The sequence below is a fragment of the Lathyrus oleraceus genome, chromosome 5, assembly GCF_024323335.1.
Source record: "Lathyrus oleraceus cultivar Zhongwan6 chromosome 5, CAAS_Psat_ZW6_1.0, whole genome shotgun sequence".
In the NCBI taxonomy this organism is placed as follows: domain Eukaryota; kingdom Viridiplantae; phylum Streptophyta; class Magnoliopsida; order Fabales; family Fabaceae; genus Lathyrus; species Lathyrus oleraceus.
Genome location: NC_066583.1, coordinates 616055425 through 616073954, shown reverse-complemented (window position 1 = coordinate 616073954; position 18530 = coordinate 616055425). Strand labels below are relative to the sequence as shown.

Genomic DNA, 18530 nt, shown 5'->3' with positions numbered 1-18530 from the left:
GTCTGGCGTATGACCCAGTGACACCCATGACTTCAGATATCTTCTAACGTACGACGCACTCTGAAGCTCTCATCATCAAACTTCCTAGATGGCATCTTTAAGCCCATCTCCATCAAGACTAACTAATTGACAAGTGCAAATTTTTGGGGCGTTCTAAGTGTTCAATAATCTTCCACCTCCAGACTACGAATGGCGTACATACCATTCTGACTCTCTCGGTTCAAGAATATTGAACAGGGGCAGCTGTCATACCCCAAAATTTGCCCGTTAATATTTTAAGACATTTTGCAGGGCATTCCGACTCATTTTTATGACACTGATCTTAAAGGAACAAAGGCCTAGCTCACGAATGGTCCAATCCAGAAAATGGCCCAAACTGGCCTGTTCGCTACGCGCTCGCTACACGCTCGCCTAGCGAACGTTCGCTACATGCTCGCCTAGCGAACGTTCGCTACGCGTTCGCTACCAGCTCGCCTAGCGAAGCTGACAGACAACAGAAAATTTCGGGCTTCATTCTGAGCCCATTAGGTCATGAAAAAGAGCATTATAAATACCAGCACTTCAGTAATGAAGGAAAAAACGAAAAAAAAGGAGAACCCTAGCAAGCAAACCCTCGCGCTCACAGACGGAAAACCCTGGAGGCTAACCCTGAGAATTCCGAGAAACCCTGAAGGAAAAGCCGGCGGCAGCAAGGTCACTTCCGCTCAATTCGATCCGGTCGGCCAATTCAAGGTTACAATTCGATTACAAACAGGTTGGCATTGCTATTACTACCTTATGTTCTTAATTTGCATATGGCATTATGATTAAATTTATGAAAATATCTTAAGTTTGTCATGTGAATTGTAGTGTGCACTTGAATACCTTAAATGATTAACCATATAATTGCTGTAATGAAAGCCATAAGGCATAAAATTGGTTGAAATTGTACTGATATCAAAACCAGAATCCGCAGTCGCTCGCTAGCACGTCGCTAAGCGAGCATGAAGCGAGTATTCGCTAAGCCTTCGCTAGGCGAGGCAGGCGCGAACCTGACAGTAGCCGACTTTTCTATTCTGATTTTTCATTCATGTTTTATCATAGCCAGGCATTGTTTATCTGATCATATTACTGTTGTGATTTCTTTTGCGGTGTAATCCTCGATTGCACCCTGATTTGGTATTCTAACCCGTTTGCTGAATGTTGCAAAGGTTCACACACCCCAGGAAAAGATTGTGGTTTAGGTCTTCCACTTTATTTGTGGGATACCCTTGTGAAGAGCTGCCCTAAATTGCTTAATTAATTTTAATTAATTAATTTTAATGTATTAATTTTAATGTATTATTTTTAATGTATTGATTTTAATGTGGAGATTCACCCTAATTGCTTAATTAACTTTAAAATATGGACTTTAAATATGTGATCTTGGACCTCTCTTTTGCCTTACGGTATTACGGTCATGTCCCGCGAATGTGGGGATATACTTAGCAAAGACCCTTCGGTTAAATCATCATAAAATAAATCATGGTCCCTCGGATGTTGCCTTCGAAAATACGATTTTGTCCCTCGATGACCCTTCGGTGTAGCCTACGGTTAAATGATGATCGTCCCTTCGAATGCTAAGGTATCCTTACAACTGTTGCCTTCAATGACCTATCGATGACCCTACAATGACCCTTTTACATCCAAAGGATAAAACTACTTACTTCTCAATAGTAAGGACAGTTTTACCCTCATAAGGATAGGAAATGCCCATAACGACCTTAGGAAGGTATAACTCTAAATTACTGGATCATAACCTAAAACATTCTCCACCCCTCACACTTTACACTTTACAAATCCTAGAAAATCACCACTTGGTATACATTCATACTAGAATCATTACCGAGTTATATTTTTCTAAACCATTTTCAAAATCAAACGAGATAAATACTTTGTATACATTCATACGAGAATCATTACAAAGTTAAACTCTCTTTCAAACATTTTTAAACAATTCACCAACACTTTTCAGACAAAGATATAAGTGATCCAGCAATTAAGAGCCCATGGATAACCATGGGTACAAAGGGTGCTAATACCTTCCCTTTGTATAATGTACCTCCCGAACCCAAAATCTATTGAGGTCTTTCCTGTTCTTTTCCACCTTTCCTTATTGGATAAAAGAAAAGTCGGTGGCGACTCTTGCTATCCGCGACATTGCGATAAAAAGCAAAATACCCCAAGTCAGTTCACCGTATGACAGACTCTTGAAATGATGTCAGGACGATCTGATGCTTTTAGATGAACAGAACCAAGCAAACGCTGAATTTCAGGCCAGTTGGGGTTACATGTGAATGTAATGAAAAGATCTGGAAATCCGACATAGTTGCATATTGCCATTCCGTCAAAGTATAGTTGATCCATATATCTACGACTACCAACGTATGAAGAAGGTAGCACAACCCTTTTCCCTGTGTTTGACCCGTGCGTTTCTCCATTTGAATTATATTCATTCAAATTGTGATACTTGCCAACCCTCAGTTTTGACTGATTCTTTCGAAGCCACCTAAGTCTTTCTGATTCCATCATTGTAAAACCATCTACCAAAAATTGTTGATAAAGTCTCCTTGATCGCAACAATGTTTGTGCTTCATTAGATCTTGATTGAATTCTAAAGGCCAACCACTCTCTTATTGTAAGTCGATTTCGCTTTGTTGCTTCTTCCCAAGGAATATCTTTATTGTTCTGTTTTGACTGTGTTATGTCTGTGAATTGGCGAATATTTGTCCCTTTATCACGGTGCCTCAAATTAGGTTTATATCCATCCTCACCATATGGAAATAATAATGGGTACTGATATCCTAAATAACTGGTATGATACTCATCTATCCTTTGAAGTTCGCCATATTATTTTTGCACTATAATGTCTCTTTTTTCTGCAGTGTCGACATCTCCAACAATTAAAGCAGCTACTTCGGATACAGTTGGTTGATTATATATCCTTCCATCATTTCTTCGTTCAGATATTAAACGAAGTTTTAAATCAGAAACACCTTCTTCACAAAGTTTGTCCCTTGCCATGCGAAATGATTGTGCATGAACATTATGTTCATATAACATTTCAGATAGTTTTCTCACAATATTAACATCAACTCCACTTTTTGACCTACAATGAAAAGAGTTGAAACAGTTTATTGCAAGTTTCTTAAATAAATAAATTTAAAGTTTGGAAAATAATAGATATCTAACCTGAATCCATGCATTCTGTTTTCAATTTCATTCTCAGTGTCATAAACATATAGTTGTGCAAATCGTGGATTTTGACCTGGCACCGGTAACATGTTTCCTATTCGGTGACATGATTGACCTTGGATACGAAGATTGGGAGGGCATCTACCGTTGTTAAATCGATTGTCCACTTTCGCACCGGGAGATGTAAATGCAAACATAACGTTGTACATTCGAATTTGTTGTTGGAAATTTTTTGATTCACATGATTCGTTGTCAAACAACAGATGTTGTAGAACTTTAGGAGCGGGTTTTAACAAAGGTAACTGAACTTTTCCTGATCCACAACACATGGAAAATTTAGGATTGGACGCATGACGACATTTGTTTTTCCTTTCCGAATACCACATATTTGCACCACAATATTGACATTCAATGGCAGGATCCCCTAAATCATAATACCCTCCTGATCATCAATAGTATTTAATTCATATGTTAAATGAGTTGTATTTCATAATAATAAAATATTATTTATAGTAAATCATTTTAAAATACCTGATGTAATTTCAAAAGTTTCCATAGCATCTGTTCCATTAGACATTTCATCTTCATCAAAACTTGAATTTGTTGCTGAACTGTAACCTTTTGACATAACATTTATTGTGTTAAGAATATTGTAATATTCTATGACATATCATAAACAAATTAACTCAAATGAAAAATAATTAAGAATATACCGTCAGATTCATCATTCATATTATCGTCTCCACTATCAGATGCAAAAAGCTCATTGAGTTGCAATTCTGGTATTGGATCTTGGTTTGATGTTGTTGCAGCAAATGTATTGTCAAACCTCTTAGATAAGTTAACTCCTAATTTGGTAATGTTTCTGCTTGATATCCTTTTTGATCTGATATTATTATTGGTACTTGGCTTAGTCTTTAAGGACGAATGAAGTTGACGACTTACTTCAACGTTGGCTATACCACGACCGTGATTTAGTATGTTTGGCGAAAGTTCTGATAGTGGTATCCTCAAAGCTGTTGAGTCATTGCCGCGTTTTTTATCAAATGTACCGTTTTCTTTTAGAGCAGTTTTCAACCTCTTAGATTTCTTGTCATCAATAACACTCTTTCTATAAATTCTGGCTTTTGCAGCATTCTTCCTCCTCAAAATAGTTTTAAAATGTAATTCTTCATCTACCATTTTGAATATTTTCTATTATAGTACTCACTCAGGCTCTATAATTCAAAATGATCATACTTGATCATACATCTGAAAAAATTACACATATATAACAGATATTATATATCTTCATCATTATAAATAAAATAAAAGATATATAATTTTATAGTGAATAAAAATATCAAATGTTCACCTGATAAAAAACATAACTTACATTGCCATGACTTTATTTGAATAAAGTTTTCTTACAGCTTTTGCTCATTCAACATGATAAGTTCATTTCTTGAATTTGGAACAATACTTGAAATGCTAATATATAATATATAAGGTACATGTTAAGAATGGATCATTTCCATTATATATATATATATATATATATATATATATATATATATATATATGGTACGAAAATTCGTCTGTTCCCTCCAAAATAATTGACAATTACGTAACATGTGGATATGTGTAATATAGGGAAATGAAAAGTTTTTCATCAGCCTATGTATTAATATAGTCGTAAAACCTAAAGGGATTTCATTAGAGCATGTTTATCTATAGTTTTCCCAAGTTCCTACACATTTACCGATGTTGCTGTGTCAGAAGCATTTGGATATTTGAGATTTTCCAACGTTCTCTCATTTGCAATATCCATAAAGGAACACATGCTCCTACAATTTAAGTGGTTCATATTTATTATTAAAAAAATTCAATTTGTCATTTAAAGAAAATCAAACAACGATAATATTTGGCAAAAAAAATACAATAATAATTAATTTGATTTCAGGATATTGATTTCATTTTGGAATGATAAGATTGCAACAACAATAAAATAACGGTAATATTTATTATTAAAAAAATTCATTCATTTTGTCATTTAAAGAAAATCAAGCAACGATAATATTTGGCAAAAAAACTACAATAATAATTAATTTGATTTCAGGATATTGATTTCGTTTTGGAATGATAAGATTGCAACAACAATAAAATAACGGTAATATTTTTTAGTAGTATAAATAGGTAAGAAAAAATATTGTCAATGTAAGAAAAAAACAGTATTAAGAAAAAATATTGTCAATGTACAGAATGAATTTATAAAAATTGCAATTACATAATGATTTTTTTTAAAAAAATATATATGAATCCAAACAGAATATTGTACCTGGAATTAATTTAAAATTGTATTTTAGTAATCTTATAGGGGAATGAAATAAATTTGTTAGATTTCAAAAAAAAAAAAATTATATTATTCAAATTTGGTTTCTATCTTTATTGAAAAGTATGATAGATATAGGTTTGATGTGATGTTAAAGTAGAGCATTAATGATGGTTACTTTTGAGAAAGTTTGCTTCAAATATAAGCAAAAAATATTGAAGTGAAAGGTGTGGATATACTGATTTTTTAGGGTTGAAACACGTGTATTGGAAGTTGCATAGCTGTATCCATTATATTTAAAATGATATAATATTGTCACTGGTTTTGGAATAGTGGTTTTGGAATATTTTGAGTTATTAAGTGGGTAAATGGGATTAATAATGATGATAATAAATATTAATAAATAAAAATATTAATAATAATAATAATATCAATTTATTCAATTAAATAAAACCCTAATTTTCATCAAACCATTTCATATTACTTCTCCCTCTTTTTATATTCTCAATTTGACATCTCAGAAAGACCACTTAAAAAATCAGTATATTTATTATTAAAAAAATTCATTTTGTCATTTAAAGAAAATCAAGTAACGATAATATTTGGCAAAAAAACTACAATAATAATTAATTTAATTTCAGAATATTGATTTCATTTTGGAATGATAAGATTGCAACAACAATAAAATAACGGTAATATTATTATTAAAAAAATTCATTTTTTCATTTAAAGAAAATAAAGCAACGATAATATTTGACAAAAAAACTACAATAATAACTAATTTGATTTCAGGATATTGATTTCATTTTGGAATGATAAGATTGCAACAACAATAAAATAACGGTAATATTTTTTAGTAGTATAAATAGGTAATTTATTTTATCACATTTTTCACTCACGTCTAGTCTAAATTTGACCAATTTATTTTATTTAATTTTAATTTTTTTGTGTACACATTTCATTTGAAAATGAACCTCAATCAACATAACACATGCTCCAATTTTATGCAAAATGATGGAAGTCCTCTTTGTATCCCAAATCAACAAAACACCTCATATTTTAGAAATCCACCTCTTATTCCAAATCCACACCATAATTCAAGATTTCAAAATTCTCTTTTTATCCCAAATCCATAAAATAATTCACCCATTGGAAATTACTCATATCATACATCACCTTACCCAATGAAAAACTCTCTTTTAATGTATTTTGATATATTTGAATCAATTTTTTAATTATATTTTATATAATATATAGTGGGATTTAGTGGGGCCCATTTTCTTAGCCCACTTTAATTATTTACAATCATTTTCTTGTACAACTAAATGTATAAAGAATTGATATTCTTATTGATTTATTACAAATCATGCATAACATTAATTATCTTACGGCTGAATTATTTTAATACTCCACTGACCTAGCCAATAGAAAGGAGGCAGTGGACATAATTATTCATTTCAACCCCCAACTATATTTTGGCAAATAAATAATTTAAATATGTTGAGTTATAATACTATATATGATGACGTGAGATTGGTAAAAAGTATAGTTGCATGCTTAACTTAATCATTTCAAACAAACAATGTAGATTTTCCATTACCAATCAAAAGACAATTCACTGTATATGATAATTATACCTTGTTTTTTTTATAAATCCTTAATTCAGTTGAATGCAAGATTCAAACATTGCTCCAACATTTCTGAACTACCTGCAATTTTAACATATGTATTAGACTTTGAAAAAAATTGTAAAAAAAATGTGTTTCTATGTGTTTTCTATAATTAGTTTTGAAGGATTTCATAATAAATTTTTATGTAATTGTTTTTTTAATTTCTAACACCATTAGGCATGCTGAAACCAAACATGACATGCAATAATCTATTTATAATTTAGTCATATACACATATTTCATAAGATGACAACATATTTTGTTATCAATCTAAAATACTTATTAACATTTGAAGATATGATACTCATATAAATTTTGTAGTTGAAAGAACACACAAAACACAATGTTCAACATAACAACATAGGATTTTGAATAATTTCACACACATGAATTAAATACTCATTATCATCCTTTAAACCATACATGAAATATAAATGTCAATTGTAATCCCACAAAATAAACACTTCAAAAAAGTAAGAACACATCCTACAACCAAAACATATCATGTTCTTAACAACTTCATACTTAAACTCATTCTGGTGCTAAAAAGTTCATAAAATATATTTCAATATCAAATTTCTGAAAATTCTAATTAAGAAGATGGTTCTATCTTTACTTTCTTGGATGGTTTGGTGCCTGATAATTGCGTAGCGCCAGACGCTTCAAAATCAACTTCTTCACCCTTGTCAGCAATTACAACATCCTTAGCCGGAGTCATTAGAATGATTGATTCTGGATCATTTTCACCAGATGCAGATAATGTTTGCTTGCAATATAAAAAATTAATTGTCAGATATAAAATGAATTATAATAATACAATATTTATCATAGAAAATTATTATGTTAACAAATGAAGATACTTACTGCGGAAGTTTCCAAATTTTCTTTGTTAGGGACCAACTTTGCATATTCAGTTTTAGACTGATTCTGCACATTGAAACATCGAATATTTATTATACTTGTTAAATGTTTAAATAATACATGAATTAAGTGAATATTATACGTCTTCTACTATGTAGTCATTTTCAATCTCTTTAACAAAGGCTTTATCATCACAAAGCTTCCAAACAAACGCTTGGGAAAACGTTGGCTGCACCTTAACTCTAAAAGTCATTTTCTTATTCAACAGCATTTCAAGCTCATCAGGATAAACCATTGGATCATCTTCTCCATTCTAATGGAAAAATAAAATATCAACCATGAGTGATAATCTGAACTTTACAACTCGATAAACTATTAACATTTTAACTTATGTATAACAATGTACCTCCACCATAGAGTTATGCATAAATTCAGCAGTCATTCCAAGTATAGCAGCACATTCGGAATCCCATAATACAAATCGATATTTTGATTCACCATTGCTAACATATATCTCAATCTTGTACCTATAGTATTTTAAACGAAGAAAATAATATGATTAATAACAAATCCATTACCAAATTTATTTGCAATTCATCTAGATTATATGTACCTTGGTATAGGCTGTTCGACTTTTTGCCCACATGAACATTCATAAGCTTTTTCAGGATTAGGTGCCTTCGAAGAACACCTTGTGCAGCCATAATAAAACCATCCATACTTTGAGACAGCAAATTTCAATGTGGTTGCTACAGTAACACATAAAGTTTCCTAAAAGCAAATCAAAAATGATATTAATTTCAAAAAGCAAACAATATAATTGTAATAGTAAAGATAAATTCGGTTCTATAGTATTCAACTTACATGTTTGATTTTGCAGAACTGACTTAAGGACATACATTTCGCATTATGAACAAACCTTTCTACTGGCGAATACTGAGAACCACCAGACCAATTAGAAAGAGATTTTACAGATTGAGTAGGCTTCTCCTTTTGTTCATTAGTAGGCAACCTATAGAAATAAGATTGTTTTTGAAATTAAAAATTATGTATAATAATCTGAATATACATAAATAAATAAAATCCATACTTAGACATAAAATCTTGAATTTCAGGGATGTCTTCATTTATCAACAATTTGGAACCACTCTATGCATTTGACACTGTAAATTGTATAATTAATATAAAAATTATTGAACGTATAATGAAAAATACAAATCAGCTATGTATTTATAAAGCCTGATAGTGTAATACCTTGGCCATCTTTTACCATTGCATGAGTGAGCAGAATTACAATAGCTCCATTGTTTTTAGGATCATTGTAGTAAGTCAAAAATTTTGATCCATAAATTTCCCATAAATTGCAATTTATGCAATTACCCCTATTTTACAATATAAATAAACAATATTGTATGATGGAATTCAGTGATGCAAAATATAAAAATTTATCAAACACATAAGTTATGAAAACAATGCGCATTAATTTTGAAGTTTAAATATAATATAGTTGTTAAATATTGTTGTATATTATTGAATTTGTCAATATCGATAATATGAAGTAACTATATTGTAGTATAAATATAAAAATTGATAAAATAATATGTAAAAATTATTAAATAAGATACTTTAAGGTTATAAATATATATAAAATAGTATAAATAAATAATTTCATATAATAGTTATATAAAATAATACTAACGTAAATTATAGAAAACTAAATTTAAATATAACATTAATTTTGACAGTTATATATTTAATAAATTTTATCGTAATTGTGTTTGAATGTTGATATTATGGAAGTTATATAAAAATAAAAATAAAAAATTAAGAATTAAATGCAAATAGAATATGTATGGAACATATATAAAAATTCATTAAATAAAGATCAAAATTATTTATATTTTTTAAAATTTTACGATTTTATAATATAGGGACGGGTCGGGTAATGGAGTCACTAGTATCCACCCCGAACCCGTCCCATTTATTTTATTATGTATTATTTTTGATATTTAAATTTAAATGTATTATTTCAAATATTTGAAATGTATATATGAAATTTTTTTAGATTGATTTATTTTATTATTTGTAATTTTATTTTATTTTAGAAAAATAAATATTTTTATTTAAAAAATTGCTTTCACAAAATCAATGGTGGCGGGGCGTGGACACCTCAACCCAACCCGAACTCATTTGGGACGAGTTTGAATTTTGATTCTCCATCTCTGTTTGGGTTTGAGACGGGGGAACGGGAAATGTTTAAGATTTGGATTTGAGGAAGGAAAGACGGTCCCCCACCCGCCTCGTTGCCATGCCTATTCATGTCATTACTAAGTCATTCTATTTGCTCAATTACAAACTTAAATCAAGTGAAATTTTGAGGCTCTTATATTTTTTGATAAAAAATAAAATTATTTTAACATCATTTATTATACTTTAATAGTGTCTATAATTATATAATTATAAGAAACAATGAAATGGAATAAGAAACAATATTCCTACTTTCTATGTATTGGAAGTTACAAAGACAATAAAGATGGAAAGAAATGATGCATTAGAAAGATGTGTGCAGTAAAAAAGAAAGGTAATATATGATTAAAAATAAAAATAAAATAAATGTAATTATGAAAATAGTTAAAATGAAAATAGCCTTTATTGGAATTAAAATGTAATAATGGTGATAATTGATTTTCTTATTTTAATTAAAAAAATAAAAGTAGATAATACTTAATTATGACATATTAAATTAGGAGTTAAATTGTTTATTATAAATATTAACGGTTGATTATAACACATTAAAAATTAATGAAAATATACCCAATTATGCAATCATAAAAACATGGTACAATTATCTCCTTAATTATAACTCTTATAGTCTATATATAAATAATTTATTATTATTTTTTTAAATAATCATTTTAAAAAAAAATCTAAAATAATCAATATTTTAGTTAAAATATCGAAATAACCACGTTTTAAAACAGATGCGCGCAGATGAACTGACGCGTCCATTTTAAAATAAGAGGAGGCGCCACTGGTGTTGGCGCATGCTTTCAAAGCATTGCATGGAGGCGCCAACAACCATGGTGCATATGCTTGGGCTTTAGTGTGTGCGTCAATTCATTTGGCGCATACACCTTTGTATTTTTTTTCCAATTCATTTGACACAAAGCTTTAAAGCTAACAATACTTGAAACACCAAGGTAAAAAATTTCATAAGATGTCAAAAGTTATTACACCCGCGACATAAAAGCTTGGGAAGAATTGCGGGAAATAATTTATGCAAACAAAATAAAATCAAGCTGAGAAATTTGTAGTTGAGACCCAAGAACCATTTCCTTGAGTCACATCGGGAGCATTCTTAAAAGGATCTAGCGGCTCGGTAGAAATCGCAGTACCAGGGCATAACTTCCTATCATGCTCCATCACTCGCTCTCGGACTCCAAGCACATCACACATAGTCTTCCGAAGAGAATCGTGAAACGCTAGCCTCATACCACCCACTTCATCTTTGATGGCTTTCAAGGCCTCGATTGCTTGAACACATGTTTTCTGGTACTCCTCCACCTGGAAAACCTTTTCTTCAACAGAGTCAAAAGTGACCTTACACCACACCTCAGGCTCTTTGAAGGAGTCTCTTAGCTCAGTCACACAAGCTACCAAGGAAGAAGGAGAACCATGTATTCTCACTGCCTCTTGCAAATAGTGAACAACTTTAACCTCCTCCCATAGTATAACAAGCTTCGTCTAGAGATTACTGCACCTTAGCTCCAAAGCCTCAACCTTCCATTTCCAAGTATCCTTTTACTTTAAGGGACTACCCGGGGCCAAAACATCACCCCGTCTAGGAGAAACAAGAGAAAACATAGAAGCAACTTTGAAAATGCCATGAGCAAGCTCCAAAGCCATTTCAATCTTATCCCTTTCAAGAAGATTTAGGACGAAGGATAAATATGACGTTGAAACAATAGCAACAACTTCCTCAGGAGTGTGTGGAAGTTAGGAAGAAAAAATGTTTGGTATCTTTACAAAAGGGGTCACCTCCCTCGAAGCATCACTCTCAGCGACACGAGTCCGCTTTGGAGAAACCTCGTACTTGGGAGACAACAGTTCCTAGTTATAAGCCCTTTTGGTTGAGGGTGGAGGTGAAGTTGGTTCCTCTAGTGTAAAAGTTGCCTCAACATCCATAAGCTGATCCACCTTACGCACAGGAGCCAAAGATTCTCTAGCTAGGGCAAGAGAAGGTGTCAGAGCTAGAGCGATAGCCACAAAAGGAGAGGGGGAAGATTCTACAGAGCTACTATTCATCACAAACAAGATACCTTGGGCATATGCAAGGCGGAATAACATATCCAACATTTTCACTTTGTCCATGCTATCTTCAAAATGCAATCACGCATGTAAAAAAAATGTTGAAGACTTCGTTCTCACTAAAGACTTTCCTCCTCTCCTCAAGATTAATTGCATTCAAAATTTCCCGAGTGTGAATTCACGTTTTCCTCACCTCGGTAGGGACACCTCACTATGGCCGAACCCATCCTTATAGCCAAGTCTATGAAACCAAGAGTTCATTCTCTCATTCATTGCTATCTCGTTTGGAGAAAGAGAGCCCGATTGGGTACAATAGAAGCCACCATCTAGGTTGAAGTGGATCTTAGAATAATACTTCGGATACAAAATATGATAGTATCGAGGGGAGTCAACGAGAACATAATAGAAAAACAGAGTGAGAAATATGGGTGACAGGCTTCACCAATACAAAACGTCTCAGAAAATCACCCTCATCCAAAATAAAGAGGTCGAACCAAGAGACGGTCGGGTGAAGCTGTAGAAGCCACTGGTTACAAAATTTACACAGGGATATGCGCCTCAGACGAAAAAAGATCGAAAAATAAGTTAAGAGATGACTCCCAGGATTTTTACGCTGCACATAGTTGGAAGACCCTCACATACGCCCATGACCCCAAATGAATCTATGAAAGGGAAATCTTCAAATGTTTAAGGACAAAAAAGGGCAGTCAAAGTCGTATTCTTGTAAACACACAACCATAAATGAAATACTGTAGTCATCAAAAGATTTACATATCCTCTTCTGCCCAGGCATTAGAAGGACCAAACACTCTGAAGGGTTCCGACCACGATGCCAACATCACAAAGGGCGGCCCTAATCCTTAAAGCCGAGGGAATACCCACTACCCTTGCATCCATCCAGTCATAATACATCGAAATATCCTATCAAGCCCAAAGAGTTAAGTGTTCTAACACCTATATATTGTTAGGCTCGCGAACTTCAGTCCCTAGAAGAACTTGAATAAAATATTTAGCATATTCCCTCCTTAGCAAATTGACTTGTACTTCCTCTTCAGAAAGAACGGGAGAGGACATGGGGACCTCAATGCGATTTATTCGTCAACCTACATTTGTCATAAGGGCGTCTAATGACCCAAAAAAAGAAGCTTCTTCTTGCAAGGAAGTATCTGTCTTCCCTTCTGACCCATAATCGTCATATACAAATATAATGTATGGTCCTATGTGACCACTATTAAGGAAAGGATGACGAGAATCATGGGATGACCCAAATGAAGTTTCTTCTCCAGAATCACTCACTAAGTCAATATTATTATCGCTCATCTTGAATAGAAGTAGAAAATGCCGAAGGAGAAACTGAAATTAGGAGGGCACCTGGGTGGAAGAGATTGATAAAGCAAGAGAAATGAAAAAGCTGTAAGCTCTAAACGAAACTCTAAATTATTTCTAGTAATACTCTCGGGGAAGAAGGAACATAGAAGTTTCTTTGGAAAGACATCTGAAGGCTTGAAAGCAAAATGTTGCAAAAACTTCCAAACATTCAACTCACCCCTATTTATAGGCAATTACATTCGAAAGATCAAGACAAATTATTAGCAGAAGTAACGAGATCAACAGTTAGATTTTCACTCATGGATACACATTCACTCAAGTGCACTCGAGCCCTGTGTAAACAACACTACACCCTAGTTGGTAACATCATCACATGTGTCAGGAATGGGTGACGAAGCGTCTCAATGATGAAACCGCATTAAATGTGTCTGCTCCCCATTATTTTTAAAAAAACTGATCTCAAGCGATTCAGTTCTACTTCACACTGGACTACGACACAGAGGTCAGTCAACGATACTTAAGGCTTACCCCGAATCTTAAGTGCTCGACAAAGCCTCAGGAGCATCTGTTATGGATCGGCCAAAGACCTAATGGTCCAAGGCTCAATTCATCCCATGCCTACTCAGTCCATAATATAAAAAATAGTTCATCCATTATGATAATATACACAATTTCTGATCTTCAATTTTACTTTACTCATCTTAAATCTTGAATTAACTTGAACGTTGTAGTGTTAATCATACAGATCCACTACGTACCGCCGTAAAAGAAATCAACGTACCCTTAAAAATCAATAATTATTCACCTCTCATCATTTCCAATTCCTTCTTGAAACTGAAAAATCTATTTTAATTTACCAAAACATAACAAATTCATATCTTATATTGGTGAAAATTTCGAAAGAAATATTTATTAAAAAGTTTGTTTAAGAGTGAAAAGATGTGCTTTTTTCTAACAAAAATTGAAAAGGTGTTTTATTAAAAACAAGTAGAACAATGGTAGAGCACGAGTTGCGTCATTATCCAATACACGTTTCTCCACTTGACATTAAAATTCCAAACACGTCATTAAAAATCAAAACATGACTCCATCACAACTTTATCCTAAAATTAAAAACCAGCCAGGGTGGCGATTTTATTAAAGTTTTGACTTTTCAAAAATTAAATCACAACATGACAAGCAATAAAGACAGGGCCATCCTAAGACCATTATCGTTTGCCAATTCAATTTTTTTTTTTGTAGCATCCATTTCTGAACATGTCTCACATGCATTTTACACCTAACTGCAACAATAAATTCCAGATATTTGTCATCATTAAATGCTCCTATTGTCACATATATACACTAAATTTAACAAATCAACTATTTAATGAATTTTTAAAAGTATTTTTATTTATAATAATGACCGAATTTGAAAAAATCAAAGTAAATAATCAATTTTTTTATCCATAAAATCTTTAATCCTTATCCTAAATTTTTATTATAATTTAAAATAGTCAGCATTTACTTAAAAGGAAAAATAATCATATCAAAAAATAAAAAACAATAAAGATAACAAAAACAAATCCTTATATTCAGTTTGTCTGATAAATTAATTACTATCTCATCAATAGAAACAGACACAATCATCACCCAAAAAACCTGGAAAAATTTCTGTTTCATCAAAACCAAATTTTTTTGTTTTTCTAAATTTTCCAATGCAGAGATCAGGTTACGGTTCCGATGGAATATACCGCTCTCTAAGACCTTCCCTTACCTTACCAAAAAACCCGAACCTCTCTCTCGTCACACACCTTTTCAACAACGTTGCTTCTTCCCTATCCAAAACCGCTCTAATAGATGCTGATTCTAATCAATCACTTACCTTCGCTCAATTAAAATCCCTCACAATTAAACTCTCACACGCTCTTATCCACATCGGTGTAAAAAAAACCGATGTCGTTCTCTTCCTCGCTCCCAATAGTTACCTCTACCCCGTTCTCTTCCTCGCCGTCACTTCCATCGGCGCAATCGCTTCCACCGTCAACCCCGCCTACACCACCGCCGAAGTCTCCAAACAAGCTAAAGATTCAAATCCTAAAATCATCGTCACCGTCGCTGAGTTATGGGAGAAAGTCAAACACCTCCACCTCCCCGCCGTATTTCTCAATTCCGACGCTGGGGCGGTTATACCGCCGATATCGAACGTCACGAGTTTCAAATCGTTCGTCAAACTCGGGGAATCCGGTACAGAGTTTCCGAAAGTTGACGTGAAACAAAGCGATACGGCGGCGCTTTTGTATTCCTCTGGGACAACTGGTTTGAGCAAAGGCGTGATTCTGACTCACGGGAATTTCATTGCTTCCGCGTTGATGATTACAATGGATGATGAACTGAATGGGGAAATAAACGATGTGTATCTCGTTGTTCTTCCAATGTTTCATGTTTTTGGACTTGCGGTTATTACTTGCTCGCAGCTTCAGAGAGGTAACGCTGTGGTTTCGTTGAAGAAGTTTGAGTTTGAAGTTGTTTTGAAAACGATTGAGAAGTTTAGGGTTACGAAGTTATGGGTTGTGCCTCCTATCATACTTGCTCTTGCTAAGCATAGTTTGGTTGATAAGTATGATCTTTCTTCTTTGAAGTATGTTGGTTCTGGTGCTGCTCCTCTTGGGAAAGAGTTGATGCAAGACTGCGCGAAGCGATTCCCTCGCGCGATTATTTCTCAGGTTCATTTATGTTTGATATTTTGATTATAACAGGAAGTGGTTTGAACATGAAATAAGCTGATTATAAGTGACTTTTTGTGGTTTCAGGGCTATGGTATGACTGAAACTACTGGGATTGTTTCTGTGGAGAATACAAGGATGGGGATTAGGCACACTGGTTCAACTGGAATGCTTGTTGCTGGAGTGGAAGCTCAAATTGTCAGTGTGGATACATTGAAGCCACTCCCTCCTGGACAGCTTGGGGAGATATGGGTACGGGGTCCGAATATGATGCGAGGTACGCAGCAATGTAGCGTTTAGGCGTCAAACTCCCACCTTTTCGATAAATTATGGTTGTTTTGTTTATCGCATTGCCATTGAGGAAATGATAACTGAATTGCCTTAGGCTATACAGTTTGAACTGCGGGTTGTTGCTTATAATAACAATACTAATTAGAGGTCTAACGATTGCAGGGGCGTGAGTTCCAACTCGTGACATCTCACTAGTTAATCTTTTAAGAGATGACATTCTGGCTATTAGGCACTCGTTTTATATTTATAAGTAATTTCTTTTAAACACTGCATAGCAAACACCAAATTCGAAAAATAAATCAAAGTATGTCACCACGGTTACTGGAAGGAGATTTCTTCTGTGATGTATGGAAATGCATCCCAATGGCTTTAGAAAACATTGGTGTTGTTTCTTATACTCTACATGTTTGAAGTATAGTTGAGATTGCTTTCTGTACTTCACATGTAGTTTGTTGGTAATTTATATTCTGGAGGCTCTTTTCGAAAATGAAAATTATTGAAACTACTGCTAAATTTTTCAGGTTATCATAACAATCCACAGGCCACAAGATTGACTATAGATCAAAAAGGGTGGGTTCATACAGGAGATCTTGGATATTTTGATGAGGATGGCCATCTTTTTGTCGTTGATCGCCTCAAAGAGCTGATCAAGTATAAAGGTTTCCAGGTATGTAATTCAATGTCATAACCTTCTGAAGAATATTTTTGATCTGCGCATATCATCCGTCTGAATTGTTTGCTATATTCTTCATCCTTCTATTTTAGGTCGCACCAGCAGAACTTGAAGGGCTTCTTATCTCTCATCCAGAAATACTTGATGCTGTCGTCATTCCGTAAGTTTCACAAATGTCATCTTTATTCCATTCTACTATCAGAAAAAACACATCTTATATTGTGAGTAATTGGAATTCTTAGTTGAACTTCTTCCATTTTGTAGATATCCTGACGCCGAAGCTGGTGAGGTTCCGGTTGCCTATGTTGTGCGATCACCGAATAGTTCTTTGACAGAGGAAGATATTAAAAAATTTATTGCTAATCAGGTAAGATAATGAACAAAATCATTAGAGTTAGCGATAGACTAACACGAAATCATTAGAAAAACAGTTTGGTATAGTTTAAAATTTGCATGAAATTATATATTTCATGTCTTATATGATGAAAAAACAATAATAAGAGACCAAATACTAAGATATTGCAGGCCTAACACTGACGAAACCTGAATGTAACATTTGTTATGAGTTATGTCTGATCTAGGTGTGTCTCTGCATTTTTTCTGTTGTCACTTTTGTTTGCAGGTAGCACCTTTCAAAAGATTGCGAAGGGTTACATTCATCAACACTGTTCCGAAAACAGCATCAGGAAAAATTCTAAGAAGAGAGCTTATTGACAAAGCACGATCCAAAATATAAGTTCATAGTTTTTTTTCTTCCTGTTGTTTAATCATTTAAAAATGTTGGCAAACTTTACCAATTTAATTCTGAAACATTGAGAGGTCCACGTATCCACTTTATTATATTATTAGTAATAGATGCTTGTCACCACATCAAGTTTCATGTATGCATCTCTTGCTCCAGTTCAAGCTTTCAAATTAAAATATGAATGGCAACGTTTTTTTTTCTTTTATAACAAATTTACAAAGATCTTATTTTTGATATTTTTAAATGTATATAACATATACTAAAAAAACTATTATTATATTTATTATATATTTTAAATTAATAAGTCAATTTCTTATTCATATTTATTCAAATATTTAATCGAGATCGAGTGTTAATATGAAACTCTAGTTTTCTAAAAATAAATAAATAAATTAAAAGTTATTATTATTAGTAGTAAAAAAAA

The 18530-nt window shown here is 33.0% G+C and overlaps 1 protein-coding gene and 1 pseudogene across 1 annotated transcript; one reads left to right on the top strand and one right to left on the bottom strand.

Moving 5' to 3' along the window:
* Positions 1-4395, bottom strand: part of LOC127082427 (uncharacterized) — a 30759-nt pseudogene extending 26364 nt beyond the window's left edge.
* A 10823-nt stretch (positions 4396-15218) lies between these two features.
* On the top strand, positions 15219-18245 carry LOC127087090 (probable CoA ligase CCL7). Its single transcript, XM_051027946.1, has 6 exons — positions 15219-16397; positions 16485-16674; positions 17210-17355; positions 17454-17521; positions 17626-17728; positions 17984-18245. The coding sequence occupies exons 1-6, from the start codon at positions 15390-15392 to the stop codon at positions 18095-18097; spliced, it is 1629 nt and encodes a 542-aa protein (XP_050883903.1). The 5' UTR covers positions 15219-15389; the 3' UTR covers positions 18098-18245.
* Positions 18246-18530: the final 285 nt, after the last annotated feature.